The sequence below is a fragment of the Gekko japonicus genome, unplaced genomic scaffold (genome assembly GCF_001447785.1).
Source record: "Gekko japonicus isolate JY-2015 unplaced genomic scaffold, Gekko_japonicus_V1.1 scaffold3, whole genome shotgun sequence".
In the NCBI taxonomy this organism is placed as follows: domain Eukaryota; kingdom Metazoa; phylum Chordata; class Lepidosauria; order Squamata; family Gekkonidae; genus Gekko; species Gekko japonicus.
Window position 1 is genome coordinate 1,280,201 of NW_015170887.1, and position 12,715 is coordinate 1,292,915.

General features: G+C 43.8%; 1 protein-coding gene across 1 annotated transcript in view; it reads left to right on the top strand.

Moving 5' to 3' along the window:
• Positions 1 to 5,122, top strand: part of VASH1 (vasohibin 1) — a 20,228-nt gene extending 15,106 nt beyond the window's left edge. Inside the window, exons 5-7 of the mRNA XM_015418362.1 lie at positions 2,146 to 2,527; positions 3,810 to 3,922; positions 4,811 to 5,122. Of these exons, the coding sequence (XP_015273848.1) occupies positions 2,146 to 2,527; positions 3,810 to 3,922; positions 4,811 to 4,883 (568 nt within the window). The 3' untranslated portion in view covers positions 4,884 to 5,122. The remainder of the gene's footprint in view (positions 1 to 2,145; positions 2,528 to 3,809; positions 3,923 to 4,810) is intronic.
• The last annotated feature ends 7,593 nt before the right edge of the window (positions 5,123 to 12,715 follow it).

The window sequence follows — 12,715 nt, forward strand, 5'->3', positions numbered from 1 at the left end:
GCACCCCACACTCGAGGGGGTGCCTCTGGGACCGCTGATCCCCTATCGCCACCCTTTGTCCCCGACCTTGGAGAAAAGAGGCAAACCATTGCAAGGCTAGCCCCTGGATCCCCACGTCAAAGTTCGCTCACTGTCTCAAGTGTGGCGGGGAGGTCACGACGGAGCATCGAGACTTTATCTGCAAAGTAGCTCGCAAATGCCTCACAGCCTATCTCCAATTCCCTACCGTTTTGACTGCCACAAGGCAGAGTTGTCAAAGACCGAATTGTACTAAATAATTGTGCCGGGCGTGAGCTAGCAGATGCAATCGTAGCCGCATAGAACTCTCTCTTTGCGGCTTTGACTGCCATCTCATAGGCCTTCATAAACGTCCTATAAGATGCTCTAGATGCTTCATCACGAGTTCGACGCCACCGTCTCTCTAACTGTCTCAGCTCCCGCTTCAGCTCCCGCAAATCCTGGGTATACCAAGGCGCTCGCCTAACACGGGTGCGGAGAGGGCGCCTGGGAGCGATCTCGTCGATGGCTGAGGAGAGCCGGACATGCCAGTCCTCCACCAGCTGGTCCTCCACCTCTACCAATGATGTCAAGACATGGGGATATTGTACTTCTGTTTATTTACAGAATTTGGACCCTGCCTTTCTGCTCTTACAACAGCCACCAAAAAGGCTAGCCATTTAAAACATACATGATAAAATTACATTTTAAAACCAGCCCCCCTCCCAAGCACATATAATTAAAACCATTTTAAAAATAGAATTGAAATACTTTCAAAACATAAGAATATTGATGAGGAAGGAGGGATCATTGAGGGAATGCCAAATGAAACAAAAAGCCTTCACCTGCTGGTGGAAATGGCAACAGAAGGGGACTGACGAAAATCCCTAGGTAGAGAGTCCCAGAGTTTTGGTGTCATGGTGGAGGAGGCCCTCTCCCCGGTTGCCACTTGCCTAATCTCACAAGGTGGAGGCACCCGAAGTTGGGCCTCTGAAAATGACCATAATGATCAGGTAGGTTCATAAAGGATTAGGTGGTCCTTCAGGTATATTGGTCCCAAACCATAAAGGGCTTAAAAGGTCAACGCCCGTACCTTAAATTGTGCTCAGAAACAAATTGGGAGCTAGTGTAGATGGGCTAAGAATGGTTTGGTATGGTCACTGTGACCCACTCCTTTCAGTATCCTGGCTTCAGTGTTCTGTACCAGTTTCGCAACACTTATCAAAGGAAGCCCCACATAGAGCACCCTGCAGTAGTCTAATCTAGATATAACCAGGGCATGCACCATAGTGGCCAGATCTTTTTTGCCCAGGAAAGGCTGCAGCTGGCTAACCAGTTGAACATGGTAAAAGGCACTCTTGGCCACAGCTGCCACCTGCTTATCCAACAGTAGGCCTGGTCCTACTACGCTAACTGAAATCCTTGTATCATTCAAGATCTACCGTGTGATCGAAGCCATTGCTTACTCACTTATTTGGGTGGTTTGGCTGTTTTATGATATTGTTGGATATTGCTTTGTTGCTTTTATCAATGTTTTTGGTTTAGTTTGTCTCATCACTCAACTTGGGCCTGTTTTCTGGGAGAAAGGCCAGCCCATAAATATTTTAAATAAATAAAGAGAGCATGTCCCACTGAATTGCATTCAGCTGAAGAAACTGTTGACACAAAAGTAGTTTCAGAGGCTTTATGCAAAATGCATAAGCTTTGGAGCTGGCTGATAGTAAAAGACCACATTTCAGCATGGTCTGGTGTGTAGACAGGCACTTTCACACACACTGAGTAATGCACTTTCAGTTCACTCTCAGTGCACTTCAAAGATGGTTTGTGAGTGGATTTTCTGGCTCACACACACTGAGTAATGCACTTTCAGTCCACTCTCAGTGCACTTCAGTGATGGTTTGTGAGTGGATTTTCTGGTTTCATACAGTAAAATCTGGTTGCAAAGTGCAAAAGAAGCAGACTGGAGGAGTTGAGGGGCTTGTATCTTCAAGTGAGGTAAGTGGGATTTGATCTGCCTAGTTCTAAGTATTGGACTTAGCCAGTTAAAATAGAGGCAGATATTTAGGAGACATGGCAAAGGATCCCTGTTAGGTTTCTCCTCTCTTCTTGTCATACCACTATTTCCTGAATACTTTCCACCATTGGCAGTTACCTCACCAACAACATGCCAACACTGGAGCGTTTCCCCATCAGCTTCAAAACTTACTTCTCAGGGAACTACTTCAGCCATATTGTGCTGGGAGTGAACTTTGGGGGCCGCTTTGGGGCACTGGGCATCAGTCGGCGTGAGGATCTCATGTACAAAGCACCCACCTTTCGCACACTGAGCGAGCTGGTCTTTGATTATGAAGAGGCATACCGGCGTTGCTGGCACACCCTCAAGAAGGTGAAGCTTGGCCAGTATGTGTCCCATGATCCTCATAGTGTGGAGCAGATTGAGTGGAAGCATTCCATCTTGGATCTGGAAAAGCTTGGCCGTGAGGACTTCCGGAAGGAGCTGGAGAGGCATTCCCGTGACATGAGGCTGAAGGTGAGATGGCGGGAGGTATGGTGGTGCTATCTCTGGGTAACTCAGCACTGCTTAGTCTGCCACCTGTTGAGGCAAGCCTTGAATCCATTCAGTGTGCCTAGTTGCATCCTGTTGCTTACATGTTTAAGGGAGGCATTGGTTATTTAATGCCACTCAGAAGGGGAAGGAGGAAAAGAGGCGGATGCTTAGCTTCTCCTTTGGCCTTTGCAGCATTTATGAAGTGTTTTTATTAGGTATACATCTAGCTGTTATTTGGGAAGATACTGATAACATAATGCTTAATTTGGCTATTGGCAGTAGAGAGATGTGTGAGACCCTTACAAAGTGTACATTGCAACTGATGGATAACATCCGTGAGAATTGCTTTAGCAAAGCGACTAAGGTTGCATGATAGGCTATGATTTGTTTAAGCCAGTTCTGAACAAATTTGGGATAGTCTACTGTACAACAGACCATAGTTCGTCAAGCTCAGTCTGCTGCTTGCTTTTCTGCCTCCAAACAGAACCCATGGGTTTCTCTCTCAAGCTTCCTTGTACTGTTTGGCTGATGTCCAAGTGTCACTATGTACACAGCTTGCTCACTATTGGTCGGCCACAATAAATGTGTGGGGAACCATTGGGTAGTCAAGACTAGAGGTTTTTGGCCAACTTTCAGCTGAGCTGATCATCAGCTGCCTTCTTTTCTCGCCTCACTGTTCTCACTATAGCTCAAAAAAGCACCCTAAAATGCTATCCATTGGAGGGGGGACTGTCCCCAGAAACAACATTTCAGGGGGCATTTTGGGCTGCAGCAGGAGGAGAGAAAGTCTGGTTCTACAGATGCCAGGGTTTCCATGTGTAGATAAGCTGTGGTAGATCCAGCCTATGGTTGAGAATTCCATTTCAGCTCTCACCAATAAATTACAATTTGATGGACAATTTGGTGCAAATTGTCCCATGAAATCTGACTGTAATTTGCTGTAGCTTATTGTGATATGTGGGTGTAGCCTAAGGATGAAGCCTGGGAACATCCCTAGTTCAAACAAGGCACTGTTCACCTAGTCTCTGCCTTGTAACATGGAGATAATACTGTCCTGTTGTACAGGGTTGTTCTGTGAGTTTCTGACAGTGAACGTGAGGACCTTTGAATGTTTAAAAAGAGATAAGCATTTGTAGTACCCTTTGTAAGCTGCCTTCTCCTTGTTTTACTTCTTAATGCATTCTTCTTCCTGCTTTGACACATGAAATACTAGGACTGCTGGAAGTTGGTTGCAGTACTTACTGTCCTTGTCCTTCTTCCTTAGATCAGCAAAGGAATAGGCCCACCATCCCCAACCAAGGACAGGAAGAAGGATGTGTCCTCCCCACAGCGAAGCCAATCTTGTCCTCATCGTCGCAACAGCCGGACAGAGAGGCGGTGAGCAATGCTGTTGTTTAGAATCTGTATGGGTGTGCTTTTGTACCCATGTGTCTCTTTAACTTTCCACCTATGACCCGAGTGCATGAACTTAGAAGATTTTTGTGTCCCTTTGAGAGCCAAACCATGTTCCTTCTGAGCTGTGCCTTCTCTGTATCCATAACTCTTGACTGCCACTTCAGTAGCATTGCCCCTTCTCTCCTTTTGAAGGCTGTGAATTTGGTCACAGCTTCCTCCAGCTCTTAAGAGCTGCTCTGTCAATGGTCCATGTGGACTGGCACAGGCATCTGACTCTCCCATTAGCTCTCTAGGAAGAGAAGTCCACAAAGACCTGCCCTCCCTTTAAGATCTCTGTGCCTTGATGAGAAATCATTCCATTTTGGTTCCAAGATAACCAGCTGCTTGTATCTCCTTCCCTGCCCCCATACCCAGAATCTTCTAGCAGGGGCAGGAGTCATCTACCACTTTGCACTTGACTTTGGAGAAGCTTGGAATTGTTGACGTTGCTGCTTCTGGTCTTCTGCAAAGCCTCATGTAGTAGTGAGAGAGGGACTCGCTGTTCCTCTCTTTGAGTTTGTACTCATGCCAGTGGGGACTTGGAGTCGACAGTGACTGAAAATTACAGCTGTCTACTAAGCCAAGCCAAAATTTGTAACGGAATAGGTTCTGAGAACATCTGGGATGGATAACTGGCTGATGATCCCTACCCTCACTGTAGTTGTGTGGGAAATGCAGAACATAGATGAAACATCTCTCACAGCTGGCATTTCCTCTAGAAGAAGAAGGCAGGAAGTATTCTAATCTAAGGGCTATTTCCCCTGCCCCTCCCAGTTTCATTTATTCTTTGTTTCTCTCACCCCTCTTCCAACCCTCCACCCCACCTTATAGGCCTTCTGGAGAAAAGAAAACTACTGAGCCCAAAGCCATGCCAGATCTTAAAGGTTACCAAATCAGAGTGTAAAGAGACTCGCCCTGTTTGTGGACTCCTGCTTGGGACGGCGTTTGGACCACGTTCGCCTGCAGCATGCTCTGTATGAGGGGAGGGGGCAGTGGGCACGGAGTGCTGCTTTGTCCAAGGTGTTTCCTGCACTGATGATTCCAGGGCTGTATCCTGTAGATTAGAGCATTTGCCTGTCTGGTTTTGTATGGGAGAAGTGTTTTTAAATCCTGCAAACTAAATGAACCTTTTAAAAGTATCAGACCTGCCGGTTGCTGGTTTAGTGTTTGTACAGTATTGTTAAGGAGAGAAATCTTCCATAGAGGGATGATGAGGTGTTACAGTCTACTGGCATTCTTTTGACATGGCATAATCCCTCGCTTGGTATCTGTCTCCTCTTTCTACTTGGGAGGGAATCAAGTTACCGTGAAGATTTCTGGATAGGGAAAGAGGAGGAGAGCTGGGAACAAAAATGGTGATTCCTGTGGAAGAATTTTTTTAATATGTACCTTCTGAGCATTTTAATATTTTCTAATAAGATGAAGAAGGGAGAGAACCGTATCTTAATGTATATCCTGAAACCACCAACATCATCCTTATGCCACTGGTTCCAATGATGGAGCGCCTTGTACTTCTCCATCTTGCCATCTCTGCTGCAAGCTGACTGGTTATATTGTACTAAGGGTCCCTTTATGGGAAGCTGCTTAGGAGGTGCCTGTGTTATTGTGGACAGAAGGAAGGAGCGTGATATCTGCCACAAAATTATAGAGCCTCCTTGAAGCACTAAAAAAATTATCTGGAGCTGCCTTTGAGTGCTTTGGCAGAGCACTGCAGCTCTTAGGGTCATAGGAGAATGCAGAGATAGAGAACAGATCCCTAAAACAACGTTCTCTTAATTGTAATGTGCAACAGCACCAAGTAGGTGTATGTTCCTTCTTCCTACATGCAGGTTGTTAAGAGTGTGTCTAGACTTGGTTTGCCTATGCAAACAGTTAATGGAAGAAAGGGCTGCAAGCCAGACAGCATCCTGGGATGTGTCACTGGACCATCGTCTGATGTATTCTGTTTTGCTTCCAGTCTCATGCAGAATGCTTAGAGGTGCAGTTTTTTCTTGTGCTTTAATTTGGACAGGAATGTTGCATTGTCTGTCAGTCCTGTGATCTTTTTTAAAGCGACTCGTGTCTACACATTCAGAATCTTTATAGCAGAAGCCAGACCTAGTTACTTCAGGGACTGCCGACATATTTTTGTCAACAAACTAGATGTGGTGGTGGTGAGTGCAGCAACACCCATAAAGAGTGCTTATTGAAGAGAGGGTGGAAGGAACCCAGAATCTGTGACTTAACAAAATGTGGCTTAGATTTATGGGTAGAACTGGAATGAAATGAGTGTTGGTGTGGGCACGTTAAAAGAACCTGCTGTGTGGAGAGGATTGCATTGGTCCCTTCCTAGTCCAACTCCTCATCCCAGTTGACTGGCTCATCTTCTCATGGGGGCCAGTTGGCTTTGGAATAGCATGAGTTCTCCAGTGGGCGAGAATGTAGCCAGGGGACTTGGGAGCACCCAGAGGTCATGTACAAGTTTGGTCCCTGCCCCCCAGTATTGCGTTCCTCAATCTTCATGTCTGATATGGCCAATTTGGGCTGTAGTTTTCTTATCATAACCCCAAGAATCCTGGCTGGTTTGTCTTTTAGTCCTTGCACACACATTATTTATCAGTTTTTAATGTGGCAGGAAGGAGCTGGACTTCCTCCTGCTATAGCTTAACTGAAACTTTCAACAAATGGGAGCATAGCAAGGGATGAATTATCCATGTGCTGCATCTCCTGGCTATAGGAGCAGGCAGCATTTGTTAAACTATCACTGTTGCATTTGTGTGTGTGTTTTGTGGAGGGAGATAAATGGGTTTGCACTCCAGTTCAAAAGTGGAGCTGATTGGATCAGTGCACTATTGTGGAGTCTTCTCCATCCCTCCCTTATTTTATAACTGAAAGATTCCTTCAAAAGTGTACAAATATTTATTGGCTGGATACAAAATGGTTATGTTAGAATGTGCCCACATCCCAAGAATTAAGGCTGGTTACTAGTATTATTTAGGGGCCTCTTCAACAAGCTTGTTCCCTGCCTTTTTCTTGTTTACACATGTAAAGAAAAAAATCTTAATATGACTGGGTCACATTTTTATTTAGAGAACACTTTCTTTTTTGTAATTTACATTGATCTTAGTTTTTAGGTAAAAATAGCTAAACTCTGCTGAATATGAAGTCTGTGTTAATCCCGAGCAAACTGTCTTGATCACCTTTTGTTCAAAATGCCACATCCTTCCATCTTGTATTTCACCATTATTTCTTTCCCCCAGTTTAACTGCTAAATCCCTCAGTATAAGAAACAGAGAAGGGAGATTGTGGATAATCATGGACTACATTGGTGGCTGTGCTGAGTTTTTCAGAGCTATCCTTCAAAACTGGGAGAATTGCTCCAAGTTCCAAAGTTAAATTTAAAGAAGCAATTTAAGACAGATAGTGGGTGCCGTTGCAGCAAACTGGTAGCTGCCACTAGCAGTCCTTCTTTGTGGGGATACCACGTCATGAGGCAGCCTAACCTTTGGTTGGTGGTGAACCATAATCAACATGAAATCGGACATAAGACACAATTAGAACATGATGTGTTCTTCTGCTTCTGAAGCTGTCTGCCAAGCATGTGGCTGTCGCTGTCTCCCAAGAAAAAATGGTCCATCTGTAAGCAGAGAGAACTTGGTTGGAAAGGATTTGGAGGAGAGCTACAACTGGCAGCTCTTACGAGAATAATGTATCCCATTCTCCTTTAAAAGAGAAATGATGTTAGATTGTGAAAGGATTTGGGGAGCGACAACAGCTGTTCACTGTTTCCTCTGAGGTTATAAACTGCACAAAGGTAGATCAAAGTAAAATGCCAGTAAGAACTTCCGAGTTAAGAATTCATCAGTGAGATATTCTACCTGGGGGAGGTTGTAGAGTCCCCTTCCTTCACTGAATGCATTAAGACACAAAATTGGTCTTATTTTTGTCAACAAGATAGAGGTGGCTCAACACGATAACCTCCTAGCCCCTTCTTACTACATCCTTATATAACGGGCAGAAACAGAGGTGAGAATTCTGTGCTTTTATTTCAAGATTCTAAGTTTGCTGGATTAATGTAACAAGGTATTTTCTATACTATCCTAACCTGACTCCCCTGCCTGGTCTAGGTAAAACAACAGTGCTTTGCCTGCTATCCTTTGCTTCCAAAACCTAATAGAGAGCCAAGTGGCATGATCAGCAACTCCATGGGATGCAGTCCTAGCAGAATTCTCTGCACTTAAAATCATCAGGGAGAAGGTTCTGGTGTGCGTGTTATCTTTTTATTTTATGGAGCCACAGGACAATTTGGATGGGGCTGCTGCAGATCAGATGTTTGAAGGGACATAGTAACTCGCGAGTCTGCTGATCATGTTCTTTCCATCCCCAGAAAGCTCCACTTGAGTAAGAATCTATATACTTTTGCTTGGAATCGGTGAAAGAACACAAAAATAAAAATAAAAATGTGGTTGATCTCAGATCCAGTTCATCCAAGCCACAAGAATGAGGTAGTAGAATGGACTGTATTGTTTCAGTCTCTAGGTGGTGTATTGCAGCTTTGAGTGTTCCTTTCTGGCTTTTTTTTAAAAAAAGGTACAGAAAAGCCAAATGGGAAGAGAATCTCTTTCCATACTGTGCCTGCTTCTGTTGGTTTTGACATCAGGAAGCATTCCAAAATTGAGGTCTTCACTTGTAAATATGAAGTGGTGAAATCTATTCTACCACCTCATTCTCCTTCATCAACTTTCAGCCACATTGTCCCTTCTCCTTCTGGCACAAACAGGGGAGAAGTCAGCATTTATGCCTGCTAGACTCTTCAGATCAAGACGATTGCTTCAGAGTCATCTCTGGAGGAGAAAGGGGGGAAAGGAGGTTGTTACAGTATTCCCCTTGCCCATCTATGCTAGCACTTCAGTATGCGAACGGCTTCTTTGAATACTTACCCTCTCCTGATAAGTCATCATAGGCTATGGCAGAGGTCTAGAGGGGACAGTAATTGTGTTGGTATTACTGGGACTGCTTTATAATAGATGACAAGTGTTATCTGTCAGCCTTATTTGGTAAAAATCTTAGCCAGACCATATCCCTGAAGTCACATGGCAGGCTGGATATGTGAGCGTAGGTGGGGGTGGGGGGTACAGTGTCTTTAATGCTATCTCTTGAATTTTCTATATACCTACCTAATCAGGCATCTGAGTTTTAAGGCCAATATTGGCTTCTGTTGCATCACATTGACCATTAAGATTCCTGTGAAGGAGACACTGCTGTAGCAGTTTGCGTTCTGTGGTTGACGTAGTCACACATTGTAGTTATACTACAAATAAACTTGATAGTCTTTAAGGTGCCATGGGACTCCCTTGGTTTTTGAAGCAGTCAGGGTAATGAAGCTTCTTGGTTTCCTGCTCTGATCCAGGATTGAATCCATCATTCTGGGTGGCAAAATATAAGCTCAGGTCTAATAATTAACAGCTGGTTCTCTCTGAAAATGCTGTCAATTTCCCCCACAGAGTTCTGACAAAAGAAATTCAGCAGATTCTGGAGACTTAGTGGCTCTTCTCAAAGTGGCTTAAAGTAGTTTTCAAACTTTCTACCATCAGGAAACAGCCTGTAGGTAGAGGTCTGCCATGAAACCCCTGTAAGTTAGCAGAGGGTTCTTCTGTGGCATGTAGGATACACACACACTGCCTTGTATGGCTTCCTGTTGCAGAGAAGAACCAGTAACTGGTCTGTTTTCTGAAAAACATGGCTTGTTAATTTGCTATTACTGTTCTTTTCACTGAGGACCTCCTGCCTTCTCTGGTTTGGACACAGTTAACAAACCACTGGCTAAAGAGAACTGTGAACTGGAACCATGATGTGATTTTTTTTTTTTGCCCCAACATTCCCTTTGTCTCAGATGTATATGAGGAACTTGTGACTCAGTTCCTTGTCACTAATTGTTGTTCCTGCCATTCTAATAGGCTGGAAGTCAACTAAGCTCCTTGGGGAATTCTAAATGAAGCAGGACCTAAGCAGCAGATGTCTTTATCAGTAAAACCATTCTTTCTGTCTTCCCCTCCTACAGTGGTGCACTCACCACCTGCTTAAACAAACTGAGAATCACTTAAGCTCTGCAGAGCTGAGACCCTCAGCCAGATTTGTCAGAAGCAAGATGGTGCTAGTGGAGGTAGAGAAACTTGCTTTAACACTAACAGTATTTATCCAGTTTGAGCAGCTGGCCTTGTTTTCAGAACCATTTATGTTGTCATGACAGCCTGGAACAGAGACCAGTGAAGGCTTTCGTGGGATATCATGTGTCTATTCTGTAAACTTGTACTCTTTGTGATCTTTCATAGATGTTACAGACCCTCCTTTAGTTCTCTTTGCCCTCATATCTGTATCCTTCTCATTGATTCCTTTTTTAAAGTTTAAAAACAAATAAAGATCCTTTCTGTACAATTTATACATTGGAAAAGGCCTGTCTTTATCAAAGCTGGCAAGTGCGGTGTGTTAAGTTCTTTTTGCTGAACACAATATATGCTGCATAAAATGTTTTCTGTTGCAGTGTTCATTGTTAGTTAAATCCTTAACAATAAAATATGAGCTCTCTTAAGCTATTGATAGCCCCAAGCTAGCTGGAAGCAGAGTTCTTTCCAGTATACAGCTGGTTTCTATTGTTTTCTAGTGTAATGAGCTGGGTCTTTGCCATCATATGAATAGCAGCAGCAGATAGATGCTGATATTAAGTTGGTATACCTGGAACTTTTATAGGCTGAATAAAAGAGAAAGCTTTGACACCTACCAAAGAAGAGTCAGGATGGCTCTTTAAAAGGGAATCCTGTCATACCAGTCTTTTGCAGTTCTTTGAGTGGGTTAAGGAGCACACATGGACAGGGGTAACAGACATAAAACACTTGGATTTACAAAAAGCTTTTGACAGTCCCTCACCAAAAGGCACCTGTGTTAGCATAGCAGTCCAAGGCTAAGATGATGGCTCTGTTCATGAATATAGCAGAAAACAGAGTAGGAGTAAATGGACAGTTGTGACAAGAAGAGAAGAGATTGGATTTATACCCCGCCCTTCACTTGGAGTCTCAGAGCGGCTTACAAACTCCTTTCCCTTCCCCTCCCCACAACAGACACCCAGTGAGGTGGATGGGGTTGAGAGAACTCTGCTCTTTCAGGAAAAGCTGTGCCAGAGCTTGTGACTGACCCAAGGTCACATCAGCAGGTGCAAGTGGAGGAGTGGGGAATCAAACCCGGTTCTCCCAGATTAGAGTCTGTACACTTAACCACTACACCAAACTGGCAGGAAGTAAGTAATGAGAATTGGTGGTGTATTATTTCTTCATTAGTGATCTGGAATTTGGGGGGAGTAGAGCCAAATAGCCTACTTCACAGATGATGAGCCTCCAAACAGATAAGTGGGCAACAGGGTGGCCAATGAGGTTCACTATAAAGGGTAAACTGAGGCACATCAGGCCAATCCTGTCTTCCAGTAGATGCACATGGGGTCTGAATTTTTTGGTGACTAATCAGGAAGGAGACTGTGATGTCAATGAAAATGTTAACTCAATATGTGGTAGTGGTGAAAAGGGCAATTATCAGGGCAGGGATTATTAGGAAGGGGAAATTATCAGTATTGTAATGCCCTTCTATAGATCTGGTACACAGCTTGGAATTATTTGCAACAGTGGTCACTGTATCTCAAAAAGGATAAGGTAGCACTAGAAAAGGTGGAAGAAAGGGAACCCAAAATGAGCAAGAGTTGGAGCACCTTCCCTAACAAGGAAGGCTAGGAAATGTGCAGTTCTTTAGGTTACAGGAAAGATGATTAAATTGGGACCTGTACACAGGGTTATAAAATTATGCACAGTGTAGAAAGTGCAAAAAGCTTTTTCTCCTTCTCACCGAATAATGGAATTTGCAGGAATACAGTGAAGTTAATGGGCAGTAGATTCAAGACAGAGAAAAGGCAGTATTTCTTCACTCAAAGACTAATACTAATTACTTTGTGAAATTCAGTGGCACTGGATGAAGTCATAAGCACTAGTTCAGTTGGCTTTAAAAACGATTAGACAAAAGCATGGAGAACTGATGCATAAAGTGTTGCTTAATAATGGTATCTAAATGGAAGCCCAGAGGCAGTAATCTCTGAAAACCAGTGCTAGGATTGGCAGTGACAGGAAGAGACTTTGGCCTCTATGTCCTCCTTGTAGCCTTCTGGGGACAGCTTGTTGGTCCCCCTATGTGGAACTGGATGATGGGACAGATGGACCATTGGTCTGATCCAGCATGGCTGTTCTTGCATCATCATAAGTTAATTATGCATGTGCTTCTTTCATGTGCAACAAAGTGAGGAACCATCTGGGAGTTACTCCCACAAGGTTTTTAAAAGAGATTTGCACTATATACAGTCCATGGTTCAGAAACACTAAGATCCTATAGATTATTCATTTTTTTCCTGGCAACAGGTTTGTGTTTTCCATGCACCTATTATCAAAGATCACATGTACAAAAAGCTGGAACTGCCATCATGAAAGTGCTAATGCAACGTGGATTTTTTATAAATAAATAGCACACTTAATTCTGAGTCCTCATTCCCTGTCCTAACAGCAACAATCTGAATTTGTGCAGCCACTAAACAGTTTTCTCCATGTGGCTTGCTAGTTATGCCTTTATAAGGGAACATAGTAGCTAGTGGAGCCAGGATATACTGAGCACTGCACATAACTCTGAAATATTTCTTTTTATAAGCAGACAGGTGGCACCGCAGTTATC